This window comes from Maylandia zebra, linkage group LG9 (genome assembly GCF_041146795.1).
Source record: "Maylandia zebra isolate NMK-2024a linkage group LG9, Mzebra_GT3a, whole genome shotgun sequence".
Lineage (NCBI taxonomy): Eukaryota > Metazoa > Chordata > Actinopteri > Cichliformes > Cichlidae > Maylandia > Maylandia zebra.
In genome coordinates this window covers 24,601,194-24,617,913 of record NC_135175.1, presented here as the reverse complement: position 1 = coordinate 24,617,913, position 16,720 = coordinate 24,601,194, and the positions used below count along the sequence as shown (strand labels likewise).

Genomic DNA, 16,720 nt, shown 5'->3' with positions numbered 1-16,720 from the left:
CCGTTCAGTCCAACGAAAAGAATATTCGCAAAACACAAAAATAGAGTTTCAAATACAGTGTAAACAGTATAAATATATATATGTAAATATATATGTGTGCACTTGAGTCATTATTTATGTTGTGTGTACGTTCGGTAAATAATAATAATAATAATAATAATAATAATAATAATTAGACTGTAATTATCAGTATCAGTAGAAACCGTTTTAAAGCTGTGACTGAATTGGGTGATTAAATTTTCCTCTTCAAAAACTACAAATCTCGATTTTGCGGGCGCAATGAGTGCTTCTACGTCATATCCGCCGTTTCCCTCCGGAAGTACAGTTAATTTTTATTCACGGAAAAAAAAAGAAAAAAACAGCTGTTGTTGAAAAAGAAAACATCAAAGTGAGTTTCATGGACGAATGCCGTGCTTTACCTGTTCGCTGACTTTAGTATCGTGAGGACTACTGTGTGGGGGCTGTGTTCGGTGTGTCCCGCCGCTCTTTAGGCTGATTTGGAGCAGCGAGGCTCGGTTCGCTCATTTGTTGCGAGTTGGCTGCTGCTGCTGCTAGCTGTTAGCTGTTAGCTGTTAGCTTCCATCACTGTGGACTTCCAGCTAGCACGCTAGCCACGCTCAGCTAGCTAACTGACCATTTCTGAGTGTCTGATGAACTCCGAGTGACAGTAAAACCTGCTGGCTGCCAGACAGCTAATGAAATAAGGCGCGTAGATGGGGAATTAGTGCGTGAAAGTAGATCGTACATTGTGTGACTCGTTAGCCTCCTAGTTTACGATTTATCACTGTTTATGTCAAACGTTAGCCAGCTTTGTTGCTTGTGGAAGAAATAGGTAATAGTTGATGGATTTGCTTATAATTACCTTATCATTGCTTATCATTTCCAAGAAAGGAGGTGTTCCCATTTTACTGAGAAAATCCATGATGCTGGAAAAAAAGTGAATTACTTTGTAACTACAGGATTATTTTCCTTGTAAGTCCTCGCCTCAGCTTTATCATGTTTTTGTGAAATATTTTGCAGAATGCCGGCCTCAAAGAGAGGATCGGCTCCTCCAGACTCGCAGTCCAAGATAAGGAAGTTGGATGAGGACGGAGAGGCTGCGCCATCCAAAACTGTACCAGCCGCCAATAATCAGTCACATAACAACACAGGAAATATGAAAGAAAAGACAGCAGCCCCACGGACTAAGAAAAAACTCTGTGCTTCACCGGAAGGGGGACATAAACTAGCCAAGTCCCCCAAACAGAGCTCGCCTCTGAAGGATTCCAGCAAAACTTCCCCTGACCCACCTGTCAAAAAAGCCAAGCTCCAGAAAGCCACAAGTGCCTCCTGTGGAGAAGCTCCCTCACCGAAAGCGAACTCCAAAACCTCCCTGAAGCGAACTGCCTCCATGGACTCTGACGAGTTGAGTAGTGATGGTAGTAAGGCTGACTTCTTCAGAGAAAGGGATGATGAAGACAAGGCCCGCTGCATCAGAAAATACTCAAATCGAGTCAAAGCCAAGCGAAAGACGGAAGAGTCTCCTTCTGTCTCCGAGGATACGAGTCAAGGTTTATCTTCTCCACCTAAGGACCCCATACAGATGGACCACAATTATGGTATATTCACAGATTCACCATGTCTTGAAACTACAGATGAGGCAAATGAGAACATTAAAAAAGAATCTGCAGAATCTTTTACTGAGCAAGAGAGACCACAAATATCAGCTATTGCACCACAGGAGGTGTCAAAGGAAACTACGGTCTCTGTAACAGACACCAAATTTGAGTCTTCAGCTAATGAAAGTAAACATAAAGAATTACAAAATGTAGAAAGCCAAAAGGGTGTAGATAATGAAACACCAGCATCATCAAGAGACATTTCAGACCATCTCATATCCGAGGCTGAAAAGAAGGATGAGGAAGAGTTCGTTCAAAAGGATTTAGATGATAAAACACTACCATCATCAATGGAAACACTAAGTTTGGCTGCTGGAGAGGTGGATCCAAAGTGTAAAGATGAAAAACAGTCTTGCATGTCAGAGAGTCTGAGAACTGAAACTAAAACAAATGAAACCACACAGTTTGTTTCTGGAGAGAATAAATTGAGTGTTCAGTGTACAGCTAAGGGATCAACTGAATCTGCCACCATATCTGCAGCCCTTAGTAACGAATTCAACTCTGCATCAGAACAGCTGCTTGTGGAAAGTGGTATTCCAGAGAATGAGACTCAAGCAGACATTGTCAGAGCTCTCGCTACTTCCGACGGGGAATCAAATCTTGTAGACACGCAGGATGACGTGCCAATTGCAGTTACCGACACGTGTGTTGATGTGGAAACAATGGTCATAAGGTCTGAGGAAGATCTTCAAGAAAGCGATGGAAAAGAAGCTGACTTCCAGTTGACTCAGGTTGTCTCTTGTCCTGGAGGTTTGGTTGAGAGACAACTGAGCCATGACTGTGTGATGACTGACAGCTGCACTGAAATATTGACTCCTGATTGCGAGGCTGTTCAAAGAGAAGTGATTTCCGAATGTTTTACAGTTCCAGACGGTCAGATAGCACCTAGCGTAGATCTGCAAAATCAGGAGAACCACAGACTTTTTGACAACACTGCAGAAAAGCCTGATGATGGAGTTAAAGAAGATTCTGAGAGCACAGAAGGAGACACGAGCATGATTTGTGTCACTGCAGCAAGCAGCCAGATCAACATGGATATACTGACTGCAGCAGCATCAGAGGAGATTTCTGTAGTGGAAATACAAAGACAGGAAAAACAGGATGCTCCTGAACCTATTGCAGACATATCTACAAACTTTCATGAGGATCATGTGGGAGAAAACTGTAGAATTATGGAAGACAAACACTCTGTGAGCTTTGGACATAGTAGTGGAGCTGAGACTGAAACTAAAATAGAAACACAGAACATAGTGATTTCAGAAGTTTCTAATACAGAAGTGCAAATTCTTGAGACCCAGGAAATCTGCAACGCTACTACAGCCGAATCCACAGAGGTTCATGTTATGGATGATAAATCTGACAACATTAAAACCTTTGAATGTGCTGATGGGTCTGAGAGCCAAGAGAAAATACAAACACAGAGCTTATCAGCTTTGGAGGTTAGTAATCCAGCAGCTAAAGTGGAAGTACAAAACCAGGAGAGGCCAGACGGCGAAGCCACGAGTGACAAAGTTCAGGAAGATCTGAGGACTGCAAACTATGAGAGCAGCAAAGAAGCTGAATGTGTTGCTGCTATGGAAAAACGAATGGAAACACCAGACGATGTAGAGGCTGAAACCACATCAGTGGAGATCTGTAACATTGAGCAAACGCATCAGATGAGCCAGGTGGACAGTGAATCTACCACAGCTGAATCACACATGGATCAAATTGTTGAAAATGTGCAATCTGTCGAAATGCAGACAAAATTAACAATGGAGGTTTCATATCCATCCGCTTCAGTGGAAATCCAGAGAAGTCAAACAGAAGTGGAGCTACAGACCACATTGGGGACGAGTTCTGACATTGCACCTGGAGCAGGAATACAAAGTCACAAAAATCATGAAATCAATGAATGCAATACAGACGACATCCCTAAAGAGATTACAGAAGACTCAATGATTGAAAATTTCCAAACTGTGCAGAATGAAGATAAATGTGTGACACTAACTCCAGAGATTTCTGAAGCAGCTCATTCAGTGGAAGTGCACAGTGAGAAAAGTCCAGAAGTAGTGGAGATGGAGTCTGCAGCAACATCAGAGGAGGTTTCTAACATACCTGCAGCGCAAATACAAAACCAGGAGAATCAGGATGTTGGTGCACATATTACAGACACAGTTTATACAGAGTCTGTGACTGTCCCTAAGAACGAAAACAAAACAGAAGATCAGCCTAAATCGCCAATAGAATTTACCGGACATGCCTCTATGATGGAATTACAGAGTGAGAAAAGTCAAAATGAAGTTGAGATGGAAACTGCAACAACATCAGAGGAGGTTTCTGACACATCTGCAGTGGAAACAGAAACCCAGACGAGTCAGGATGTCTGTGAAGATGGTGCAGGCATGCAGATCGACTCTGTGACTGTTGCAGAAAATGAAAACAAAAAAGAAGAAAAGGCTAAAACCACACCAGAGATTTCCGAAGTGGTCCCTTCAGTGGAAGCACAAAGTGAGAAAATTCAGAGTGAAGTGGGTATGGAGTCTGCAGCACCTTCAGAGGAGGTTTCTAAGATACCTGCAGTGGAAATCCAAAGTCAGATAAGCAAGGTTATCACAGAATATAGCACAGATGTACATACACAGTCAGTGACATCAACACCAGACTCCCCTAAAGAATCCACCTCAGTGGAAATCCAGCTGGTGCAAAGTCAAAATGAAGTGGATGCGGAGCAGAAAACACCAGAGGAGGTTGCTAGCATACCTGCATTGGAAATAAAGGGCCAGGATGTCATTGAACATAACACAGACATACTCATGCAGCCCATCAGTGTCTCGGAGAATGAAAATGAAATGGAAAAACAGGCTCCATCGATATCAGAGGCAGAGATTTCAGTGGAAGTACAATGCGGCAAAAGTCTATCTGAAGTGGAGATGGAGACCACAACAACATCAGAAGAGCTTTGTAGCCCACCAGCAGCAGAAACGCATAAGCAGAAGAGTCAGGATGTCAGTGAACACACAGAAGATTCATATACGCAGCCCGTCGCTGTCCCAGAGAGAGAAATTGAAATGGAAGAGCAGGCTAAATCGACACAAGAGATTTCAGTGGAAATACAAAGTGAGAACAGCCTAAATGAAGTCGACATGGAGTCTGCAGCTGCATCAGAGGAGATTTCTAGCACACCTGCAGCGGAAATACAAAATCAGACGAGCAAAGATGTCTGTGAACGGAGCACAGACGTACATACAGAGCCTGTTACTGGTGCAGAGAATGAAAACAAAAAGCAGGATACATTAATAGCAGATATTTCTATTTCAGCACACAGCCAGGAGATACAGGAAGCCGCTGAACCTACGGGAGACATATCTAAAGAAGTCCACAAAGGATTAAGGAATCCCACAAATCACCCCAACAAAGCACATTGTGTCACTGCTGCTGAGAGTCAGGTGGAAATGGAGGCAACAGAAGCACCAAAGGAGACATCTGAGCCAACAAATAACCCAAGCCAGAAAGGTCAGGAGGTCAGTGAACTGACTATAAACACTACAGTAGAGAAAGACTTTATTAATGCTCTGAGTGAAGAGGAGGATGATAAGGTTAAGGCCGACTGTGTCATTGCTGCTGAGAGTCAAAGAAAAGTGGAAGTGCAGACAACAGAAACACTGGAGGAGGTTTCTGATCTAAAGAATGTGCCAGAAACACAAAGTAAGAAAGATCGGGAGACCACTGAGCTCAAAACAGACACTGAGGCAGGTAAAGATTTCATTAATACTGAAGAAAAGGATGACAAGGTCGATGCTGAATGTGTCAGTGTTACTGAGAGTCCAGGAGAAATGGAAATACAGACAGTAGAAGCACCAGAGAAGATTACTTATCTGACAAATAAACAAAATCAGAGAGGTCAAGAGGTCAGCGAACTCACTACAGACACTGAAGTGGAAAAAGATTTGACCGGGACAGAGTGCGAGGAAAAGGATGTCGAGGTTAACGAGGAAAACTTAAGCGCTGTTGAGAATCAAGGAGAAATGGAAGTGCAGACAACAGAATCAGGAGAAGAAAGATCTGACGTTGAAGTACACAACGATGGAAATCAGGAGGTCGGTGACGTTCAGGAAGATCTTATGTCTGCACGCTGTGAGACTAGAAATGAGGAAGAGCCTGCTTCTGAATGTGTTAACATTTTAGAAACTACTGCAGAAGGGAGTCCTTATCTAACAAAACAGCAAAGTAATGTTACTGAGGAAATAAATGAAGACACTACAGCCTTATTAGAAATTCAGAAACAGAGAGGGCCTCGTGCTGACGTGGATATAACAAGTGAATCAACAGAAAGGGAAGCTTCAGTGTTAGAAGAGGAAACGGGGAGCCAAATGTTTAATGAGGTCAAGGCTGACGGATCTGTTGGTAACATTGAAGGAGGAGGAGCGGATAGCAGCGAAGTAATGCTTTTTGTTTGTGGGCAAACCGACAACAACAATGTCGTAATTCAGCCTTCTGAGGAGCAGATTGAGATGGTTAATCAGTCAGCGGTCGGGCCCCATGAAAACCAGATAGTGTACGAGCCCATTAGTAGCCCAGAGAGTAATGATGATCGTGATGTGTCTGCAGCGGCAGCAGAGAAGCACGATGCCGTTTCTATATTAGATATACAATGCACAGAGGCTCAACAGATGGAAACAAACTTTTCCAGTAATGAAGACAACAGAGAAATTGGTGGCATGCAGCTGGTAAATGAAGTTGCTAAGGAGGAAATTTGTGTCCCAGACAGCCAGGCAGGGGTTGAAATGGAAGTACAAGCGCAGCCAGCACAGTTGGAGCAGATTAACGCTACCGTGGATGTGAAAGAAGTTGCACCGATCAGTTCTGGCAGTGACATGAGCGTGGCAGATGGAGGTTCAGGAGATGCTGCAGAAGTGAAGAGTGAAATGACAGTGAAAAGTGAAGGAAATGGCATTTCAGAGTGCATCAGAGCCACTGAGTTTTCTGAGCAGGTGCAGCACGATGCTGGCGTTCAGGAAGCTGCGGGCGTCACGGTAACAACAACAACTCCACCAACAACGACTACATCCTCCACTGAATTTGAGGTACCAGGTGGTGCATCTGAGGAATATGTGATTTTAGAGCCAGTCCCACAGAGTGAAATTCACTTTGATATCGTCACTCAAGCTGCAACCGAATCAGGTCTGGCGGCCTCTCTTTCAGAGCAGGTGAATCCAGAAAGTGAGTCGATGGAGGAGAAGGTGGAGAGTGAGAGGACTTTAAATGGTTCCGAGCAAACTGTGTTTACTGAAGCGGCGGCTAGTTCAGGGGAGGTAGCAGAGCAGGAGACAAACATTTCACCTGTGGAGGAAGACGTTCAGGTTATTCAGCCTTCTGACCACCAGTCATCTCACATGGTGGACATGAATACCTCCCATGACTCTGAACCCCAAAGCCTGATTGAAGACATTAATGTAGTGGTGATAGAGGATGCTCAAGATAACCTGGACATACAAGAAGTGCAGATTCTAGAGGACATCGAGATCGGACATGAGATTATAGTGGTGGAGGAAGAGAATGATGAAGACAGTGACATTGCAGTAGTAGAAAAGCCACAAGAAACAGCCGAGGCAGGCCTGCCTGAGGAAAAGGTGAATGAGAAGTACATATGTAACACTAGTGGGCCTGACATGAAGCAAAACAGCACAGCTGAAAAGACCGAAGAGGAAAAGAAAGCTCAAGAGCCAGAAAAACCCAAGAAACAAGAAATGAACACGCAAGCGAGAACCAAAGCTCGCCTCGCAGCTCTGGCTGAGCAGAAGGCTGCGGCAGCTAAGAGAAGTGCAAATAGGCAGCAGCTGAATCTCTTAGCCCTGTGTCAGGAGATCGCAGAGGACATTGCCACAGACAGCATGCTGCTGAAGAGGATAGAAGAAGAAAAACAAGCGGCAGCAGCAGCAGCCAAGAGTGAAGCCAGCAAGAAGGAACGCCCGCCTGTTAACACGCAAGATGCCAACACGGTTAATGTCCCAACTCCTGCTGGACCAGAGGGATGCGCCCCTCCTTCGGTGACCCCTGCTCCTGAGGCCCCCCCAGCCCAGCCCTCAACGGCTGATTCAGCTGAAACTCAGCCTTCCGCCGAGCCTCCAAAGAGACGTTTCTTCATCACGCAGATTTCAGTGCCGCTGAAAGTCCACGAGAAAAAGAAGCTGACTCGATATCAAAGACTCAGACAGGTCGAGCTGCAGAGAGAGAAAATGTCGTGGGCACGTGTGAAGAAACTAAAGTCTGACCAAGCAAATCAGATGTTCTCAGACATGGATTGGCAGGCACCTTTTTCTGCTGCCTCTCTTTTTCCAGTGAGCCCTGTTACCACACCTCCTCCTCAACCTGCAGCCAGTCCAGCAACCTCCCAACTGAGTCCTTCTGCATCTAGCAAACCTGCTACACCGAAGGCAGAAGCTCCCAAGAATGAGCCTAAGGCTGAGCTGGCTAAAACTGAACCATCTAAAACTGAACCCACTAAAACTGAACCCACTAAAGCTGAAACCTCCAAAAAACAACCAACGATAACTGAAACTCCTAAAACTGAACCCCCTAAAACTGAAACTGGCAAACCTGAAGCCTCTAAAACGGAGCCTCCTAGTACTGAAAACCGTAGAACTACACGGCAAAGCAAGGCTCAGACTACTAAAGCAGCAGCTACTCCAGAGCCCGCGCCAAAAGTCACAAGATCAGGAACCAAGAGAACCCTCCCAGCAATACCACCTCCCATGCCCAACGGACTTAATGCTCAGAAACTGAAAATGGAAGTTGAGTACAAGCCATACAGACCCAGGCCGAAATATTCTCCTGACGATTTTGAGCTGGATGATGACCCATTACCAGCAAAGCCGAAACCACCCGGCCTCCAGTCAAACCCTTCGGCTCAGCCTAAACCCACTCTACTATCAAAGCCCACGCTCACAGCGCAACTTGCCAACCAGGCAAAACTCAAAGCTCAGACCAAGCCTGCTGGGCAGATCTCAGGTCAGTCAAAGCCCTCTGTTGCAGCTCCAGCTCAGTTAAAGCCCGCACAGTTAAACCCAGCTGTTGCACCAGCAACACAGTCTAAGGCCACAGCTGCAACTGCAGCTTCATCCAAACTTGCTTCTTCAGCGAATGCTCCGTTAAAGTCTCCAGTCCCGACTGCAACTCAGTCTAAAGTTGTTTCAGCTCCAGCTCAGTCCAAGCCTGCAGCTTCTGTTTCACCTCAGCTGAAGACTGCAGGTGCCGATGCAAATCTAACACAGCTGAAACCATCTGCTTCACCTGCAGCTCGGCCTGCTGTTGCAGCCACATCTGGGATGAAGCCTGCTGCCTCTAAGGCTGGTGCAATTTCAGTGCCTCAGAGACCCACAGATCCCGCATGTAAAGAAAACGACAAGTGCAAGGTAAGTCAGAAATAAATTATTCTATGATCAGTGTCACAGGCGCTGTACATGTTACTTACCTTTTTTCTTTCATACACAGAATGCAGCTCATCCACTTTCATCAGCTCCACCTGAAGAGAGCGCCAAAGTGTCTGACAAGCTTACAGGTATCTGTGTATATTAATTGCAATCCTGACTCAGATTTACCTCCATCAGCTCGTCCAGATTGTCTACCTGTCTGTGCCAGTGTCTGCTAGCAGGATTACTCAAAAAGTCATGGAGAGGTTTGCCTGAAAGTGCTACCAGAAGTGTCCCAACGTAGACGTGATTAATTCAGATTCAGACTCTTTATTATTTTGAGGAAAAATAGAAAACATAAGCTTCACAAATACATGTGAAATGGAAAAAAGAAAAGTTGGGAGGCATCATCTTGGTTTCTTGAAAATACCTCCAGTTAATCTGGATCAAGCATCCAGAGAGTCTGTATTTTCAGTTATGGTAGAGGGCTGCACTACCAGTGTACGATCCACAATTTTTTATGAGAAAAAAAAGTTAATTTTTATCATTCAGATTTGAATTAGGCCATAGACTAGAATAATTTATCAAAATAATGAGGCAAGCAACACACATTTTAAATCCTGCTCTTTTAGGTTGTTTCTTACTTCACCTTAATCAAAATAAATGCATAGAAATGTTTTAAAAAAGTGAAATTCACATCTCTCATCTTTAACCAGCTTATTCTTCCTGGCAGGCCGACACTGTTGCATAAACGTGGTTCTTATCTGCCTGCTTATAGGACAGCAAACACAACATGCAGTGTTTGGATAGCTGTTAGGTTGAAATTCAGGCCTCTAAATACTGATTACATTAAGGTAAGCACCCCTGTCAGCGTGCACTTAGTTGCGTCTGCAGCTTTGTGCTGGTAGTGTTATGTCTCACGTCGCCGAACACTGGACCTGAACAGGTTACCCACAAGGTCACGTTCCTTTAAAGGGTAAAAACGGCAATAAAACTATGTCCACCTCAGATTTCAGCTTCTTTCATCAGTTAACCGCGAGTGCAGCACATGTTGTCATATAAGTCCAGTCTTGGATCTTTGACTAATGTTTCAAAGCATTAACTTTTCCAAGATCAGCGCTAAATGTTATTTATTTATTTATTTTACTCTCAATATGTTGTTTAAGTAAATTAGGAATTTATATTTTAAGTTTTTTTTATTTTTATTGTATTTTGTCAACAACCTTCTTAAATGTGTGTATAATTATGTTGCTGTGTAAAATCCTTTCTTTTATACGTTGATCTTTCTCCAGAGAGTAAAGCAGAAAGCTTGAAGGAAGCAGAGCAGACACCAGGAAAGCCTTGTCAAGAGTAAGAAGCTTTTCTAAAGTTGTTTGACATGTTTTATTTTGGGTTTTTTTGCCTCTTAGCGGTTGAAACCTTCAGTAACCCGATGTGTTTTTGAATCGCAGCAAAGCTGTGAAGCCACAGGATGGCGGGGCTCCTCTCTCCGAAGCTTGCCTGCAAAAAGAAGTCAAGAAGCTAAAGGAGGCTGACAAAGATGGCACCCAAACAGTTATTGTGAGTGAACGAGATAGTTTCCTCTGACCTCATTTTAAATCCTGCGCTTTTGCAATGGAAAACATGGATCATAAGTTGGGTTCTTTCTGTGTTCTGTCACTCTGGAAAACTAAGTGAAATTGAATTCTTGAGAGTGAGCTTATTGCTTTGCTTTGTTCTCGCAGGATGCAGGACAGAAGCATTTTGGAGCAGTGGCCTGCAGTGTGTGTGGGATGCTCTACTCTGCTGCCAACCCCGAGGATGAATCTCAGCATTTGCTGTTTCACAACCAGTTCATCAGCGCCGTCAAATATGTGGTGAGGGAAAGTCACATGCCTATGCCTGTTAAACTGACTCCCTGGATCAGAGCAATAAATGCCAACAAATTTATAGATATGGTTTACAAAAAATATACAATGCAGTGCAGGGACAACTGAGGATTCTTGATAAAGGGAGTCTTGACCCTCGTCTTCCACTCTATGCTGCACTACAGTGAGCAAGACTGCAGGTATTTGATAAGATTCCTCCTTAGGATTGCCCGTTGGACATTTTCTAACTTCCCACCTCTAGAAAAGTAGGTCAGCACAGCTCTTTGTTTATTCAGTTCAAGTGTGATTTATTTTTACTGACTTTTCTGGTGGCAGAAGAGACAGTAAATAAAGTTAAATTGAAAATGTAATTTTATTTGGTTTACGTCAAATGATTCTGTCGGCTTATAAGAAGATTTATTACCTGGAATGTTTTGCGCCTATTTGCCAAAATTGTCCAAGATTGGGAGTGACTGCATATAGAAAATGGATTAATACCTACTTAGGACATTTAGATGACATAATTAAATATTTTCTATTCTTTTTGCTTTCCTTTTTTTTGTCAGGGTTGGAAAAAGGAGAGGATTTTGTCTGAGTTTCCAGATGGCAAGATCATTCTCGTCCTGCCAGATGATCCCAAATATGCTCTGAAGAAGGTATGTTTACACCAGCGTTTGCTAGCGTGAACTCTTCAGGGCTTATATGTCTGGATTGATAGTTAGGTCCCCAAAACAAGAAGTTCCCAGTTTTTATATTTTTTGGCTCCGTCTTTTACTGCCACCGAGTTAACATGAAATAGCCAGCATGCAGTTGAATTACAGACTGCTGTAATTCTACAGGTTGCAACAACCTCCTCAAGTGTAACAGAATAATAAGTATAAATACATTTAAATAAAATACTCTTTTGAGAATCCTTTGCAGGGAGTGACTGTCTGAGGTAGCAGTCACACGGGCCTAGCAAAAGGTAACAATAGGTACTTTTCTCCACTAGGGAAAAATGTGTATTCCCTGACATGTTGCCAAGTGGTTGCTTTGTGTTGCAAAGAAGGTACTGCACCAAAAATCTTGCAATTGCTTTGCTTGCTAGTAGATTCCCATGATCACTAGAGGTGGGCAGGTCAATCCAAATGTGTTGATAGTGTCGATCCCAACACTGGTATTGGTATCAGATCGATACTAGCACGATATGATCGATATTTTGTTTCCACTCTCTAAGTTCAGTATGTGTCACACTGCATTGCGTTAAATTATTTTTGGGGGAAATGGAAAAAACACAAACCTCAAGCATGCACTAAAATTTTATTTATAGCCTATAGTAGGGATGGGTATTGACAAGATTTACACGATTCCGATTCCATTTTCGATTCTGTTTAACGATTCGATTCTTTATCGATTCTTTTTTTTAAAAAGGAGTTTCAGACAAAGTTCTAAGCTAATCGACTAAGGTCGATTAGCTTAGAACTTTGTTTTATATCTTCTCTTTGAACAAGATAGAAATTTAGGAGTAGCATGGCCTTACAAACCCAACAGTGAGGTCTTAAGAGATCCAGCCTATGGCTCTTCAATGGGGTGTCACAGGGTCCCCATGAAAAAAAGTTGTAAATGTAAAATAATAAAATAAATATTCTTCTGTAGCAATAACAAAGTATAACATAAATTATTCTGTAGCAATTACACAAGAATATCCAGTAATGTCCCTGCCTACAATTAAACACATTCACTTACCGAAAATCGGGGGCATCTGCTGTGGCAAATGGGTGCAAGCCTTTTACCACAAACTTAGTCACTGCTCGGTGACATTCGTCTATCCTGGCCTGAAAGGAGACGCTACCGGCAGACTGCAGCGAGAACTGCCAGCATCTGAGCCAGCCAGACTCTGTCTCTCTCATCATGGTCACCTAAATGCACAGTAATGGCAGGTTTTGTAATAAGGCAGATCGCGCTAACATAATATGCACTGTTAGTTGATGATTTACCTGCTGCATTAAAGGGAGAGGACGTGCAAACGTTACCGCTGCTGCTGGGTTGAGATTCACGAGTCCGGAGCGGAATTAAAAACATGACATTCATTTAAGGTCATCACGTGTTTTGTGAGCAAATGCTTTTGCATATTCGTAGTGTTTCCTCCCTTAAATGAAATATCTACTTTGCAAGTATTGCAAGGCGCCCTGTTGTAATCCGTTCTCGTAAAGTATAACCAAACTTTTTAGCGTTTGAGCCGCCATGTTTCCTGCCAGGTAAATGACACTCCGCAATGTGGTGACGTCATTTGGGGCGACTGGAATCGATAAGGGAATCGTTTGCAAAAATGGCAAAAAATTGCAAGGAATTGAAACAGTGGAACCGGTTCTCAACAAGAACCGGTTTTCGATACCCATCCCTAGCCTATAGCACATTTAAAGAACAGAAGGCATTTAAATTCTACATTTCTAAAAAAACACCAAACTGTTTCAAAATGCATGAAAAACTGAAAGGTGTGTATTACTAAGTGGCTTGTACTTTGGAAAGTAAAAATCACAGCAATTTAGTGGCCATTAAAATGTGTTCAGAATTTATAAATTAGTGATGATTCGACTCATAAATCGCGACACATTGCTGTTCCTTACATAAGCTGCTTTTTTAAGTTAATAGTATCAGTATTGGTATCGCTAGTATTGGCTCTGTATTTACTTAGTATTGGTTCAATACCAACATTTGCAGTATCACACAGGAAGACGTTGACTTGCCTGCAAATTGATAACTGAGCACTAAGCTGAAGTTAAACTTGAGAAAGTGGGACACAAACCAGAAACAGAGAATGTTCCCCTTCAAAGTAAAAGTCGTAATTTACTACTACTACTATTGCCCGCCACCCCTCCCAGGGTATGGGGTGCCACAGGTAGATCTCAAGAGATTTCTGTCCTGGGCCATTCTTTCTAGTTGGGTCGAGGTGCAACCAATATATTTTAAAGGGTGAAGGCTTTGCTTTGAAGGTGGATGTTTTCTTTTCTTTTTTAGTGAGTTTTTGGTGAGTGTTTGCATTTCATTCAGCAATAGCCTTCAACAACTCGCCAACTGATTGGGTAATTTTTTTCCGCTAGCAACGAGCAGTTACCTGGGAATCCCTTGCCAGTCTCTAGGCCTGTGTGGCTCGGGCCTAAGGTCTGAAACTCAAAGCTTTTACTGAAGCTATTTACTGTTGTAGGGTCTTTCATCGCTCAGTTTTTGTCTTCAGCAAGTAAAATGCTCATTCATGTTTGTGGGTCTCTGTGTGACGTAAGCAGCCAACTTTGCTGCGTTTGTCTGAGTCTGAGCAGAGAATTCACCCTTATGCACTTAATAATTTAAAGAGCTGTAAACAGCTGAAATGTGAGCAGACAGACTGCATAACCTCTGCTAAGGCTGAAAAGCACATCACAAGAATGCCTGGATCTGGATTAGCTCGTTATATTTTCCTGAAATTTAAAACCGGGTATCTCAGTTTTTCAGCTTGCATTTGTAAATGTGACACCAATACTCCAAGTCTGCCCTGCCTTTGAAAAAAAAAAAAAAAAGTGCTCAAGTCTCACTTGGACTGTATCCTTAGATATGCTCCAATATTTATCATCCCTGCATTAGCATACTGATTCTTGGATGTACAATAATCTGTTCCTCAGGTTGAGGAGATCCGGGAGATGGTGGACAATGACCTCGGCTTCCAGCAGGTGGAGACCAAGTGTCCCTCAAAGACCAAAACCTTCCTCTTTATCTCTAATGACAAGAAAGTGGCTGGGTGTCTCATAGCTGAGCACATACAAGAGGTAAGAGATGATGATGAGCACATTTGTGAATGATCATCATGTAAAAATTAAATGAAATTCTTGGCTGATACAGATGTTTAAAATAGCTTAAAATATGAACTAAAATATTGCGTTTTGTGTTTCTAATCTTTCTTTCTTCCTCATGTAACAGTTTTAAGGTATCTGAGCATTTAGACAGACCAAATGGATATAATACAATAAACAGATGTTCGACCGCTGCTATCAGTAAGTGTCCGTTTATTCTGTGACGTTTACTGAGGATTGTGCATGCTCACAGGGGTACAGGGTGATTGAAGAGCCCATGCCAGAGGGTTCGGAGGGAGAGAAGTTGATGTTTGAACGTCAGAGAGCTTGGTGCTGCTCCACAACGCCAGAGCCTGCCATCTGCGGCATCAGTCGCATCTGGGTGGTCAGCGTGATGAGACGTCAGGGCATCGCTTCGCGCATGCTCGAGTGCCTCCGGTCAGTACGGCTGCAAACCGCCAGTCATTTCATCGTCATCATCACACACACACACACACACACACAATCAAAGTCATATTAATGCAACTCGTATTTGTTTGTTTTTCTGCACAGGAATAATTTCATATACGGTTCATACCTGAGCAAAGATGAGATCGCCTTCTCCGACCCCACTCCCGACGGGAAACTCTTCGCCACGCATTATTTTGGCACTTCCCAGTTTTTGGTTTATAACTTTGTGAGCGGGACACGCTCGCACCAACCCAAAACCCAAGCAGTATGACGGTCTTCGGATACCGTAACGATGGCTTCATCTGAGACGCTCACCGACCAGTGGGACATCCTCACCAAACACTGAATCTTCACGTGTGTTTTAAAAAGAAAAACCTCCTCGGAGGGGTTACACATTGGTTCAAATCTCAGGATGAAAACAACGAGGTGTTGTTGAAACATGATATTTCACCCTTTAATCCTTCCCCGCATAGTATTTTGAAGAAAAAGAGTATTTTCTTTATACATTTTTAAGTAAACAATTGGTTTTATTAGGAGAATAGAGTTTACATGCATGACCTGACAGCAATAGAAAACAAAGAGCATTTTATCGTTTTATCTTTTGAATCCTCGTGAAGCGTAACCATCAACCTGCTGCATTAAACAAATGGTTATTTGCAAGTTTGTTCCTCAGTCGGTTTTTGTCATTTTTACACCCGTTTCCTGTAGTGGAGTGTGTTAAGCTGCCGTTGTCTCCAGATGTGTTTAAGCGACGTCGATAATCCCTGAAGGGCACAACTGCACAATTTCTTTTGAGGGGTTAAGCTGTGTTTCCTACACTTTGATTTCACTGTCATGTTTTTATTGTAGTATTTCAGAAACAATTTCGACACCTTGATTAGAGAGATGTGGGTTAGAACTGTAGCTTGGGCATTATTTGTGTGCTCCGATCTTCTGAGATCACATTACCTGACTTTTTTTCCCTCAAGCCGAGCCATATACTGTACACCGTTTAGCGAGGCGTTATAGCCTAAACTGTATGAGTGGTGTCTTTAAATTTCACCAAGGCTGTCTTTTGCTTTGTTTGTGCCTGAATGAATCATGTGTGACTTAAGTTGTTGATTTATTTTCTTTACTTTTTTAGCCACATGTTCTTCTTAAGTAGCATCTGGCTTTGTTTTTTTATTCCAATAGTGTAGATTATCATCTTCCTATTCCTTAGTAACAATGAATTAAAATGTATATCAAATTATCATGTAGATTTATGCATAGTATAACAAGATTTATAATGAAAGATGGGCAAGTTCTTAAGTGTCACGTGTTAAATGGTGTTTGAGTGAAGGTAAATATCAACCAGGTTCAGCCTTTATGATTGAAAACAGGGATATTTGCTCAGTGATCAACATGAGGGGTTTAGATTAACCCGCCTCTCTTCAGATTAACAGTATCATCGTAATCCACCTCTTATTTTCTTCTTCCTCCTTGTTAAAGCGGTTGATTTTAGAACGATGTGGTTGTGTAAGAAAAAGACATTTGATTTATACGAAGCTGTTATGTAAATATTTATTTAAATAAAAGTAAAATGTAAAACA

At 42.7% G+C, this 16,720-nt stretch overlaps 2 protein-coding genes across 2 annotated transcripts in view; one reads left to right on the top strand and one right to left on the bottom strand.

The window, feature by feature from the left end:
- The window catches only part of pou6f2 (POU class 6 homeobox 2), a 101,720-nt gene extending 101,017 nt beyond the window's left edge, over nt 1-703 (bottom strand). The window contains exon 1 of the mRNA XM_004551996.5: nt 420-703. The gene's annotated coding sequence lies outside the window, so the exon portion shown is untranslated. The remainder of the gene's footprint in view (nt 1-419) is intronic.
- Nucleotides 283-16,720, top strand: LOC101476997 (uncharacterized). Its single transcript, XM_004552000.4, has 10 exons — nt 283-388; nt 1,021-9,052; nt 9,132-9,198; nt 10,342-10,399; nt 10,501-10,609; nt 10,774-10,905; nt 11,463-11,552; nt 14,532-14,675; nt 14,953-15,137; nt 15,252-16,720. The coding sequence occupies exons 2-10, from the start codon at nt 1,022-1,024 to the stop codon at nt 15,418-15,420; spliced, it is 8,985 nt and encodes a 2,994-aa protein (XP_004552057.3). The 5' UTR covers nt 283-388; nt 1,021; the 3' UTR covers nt 15,421-16,720.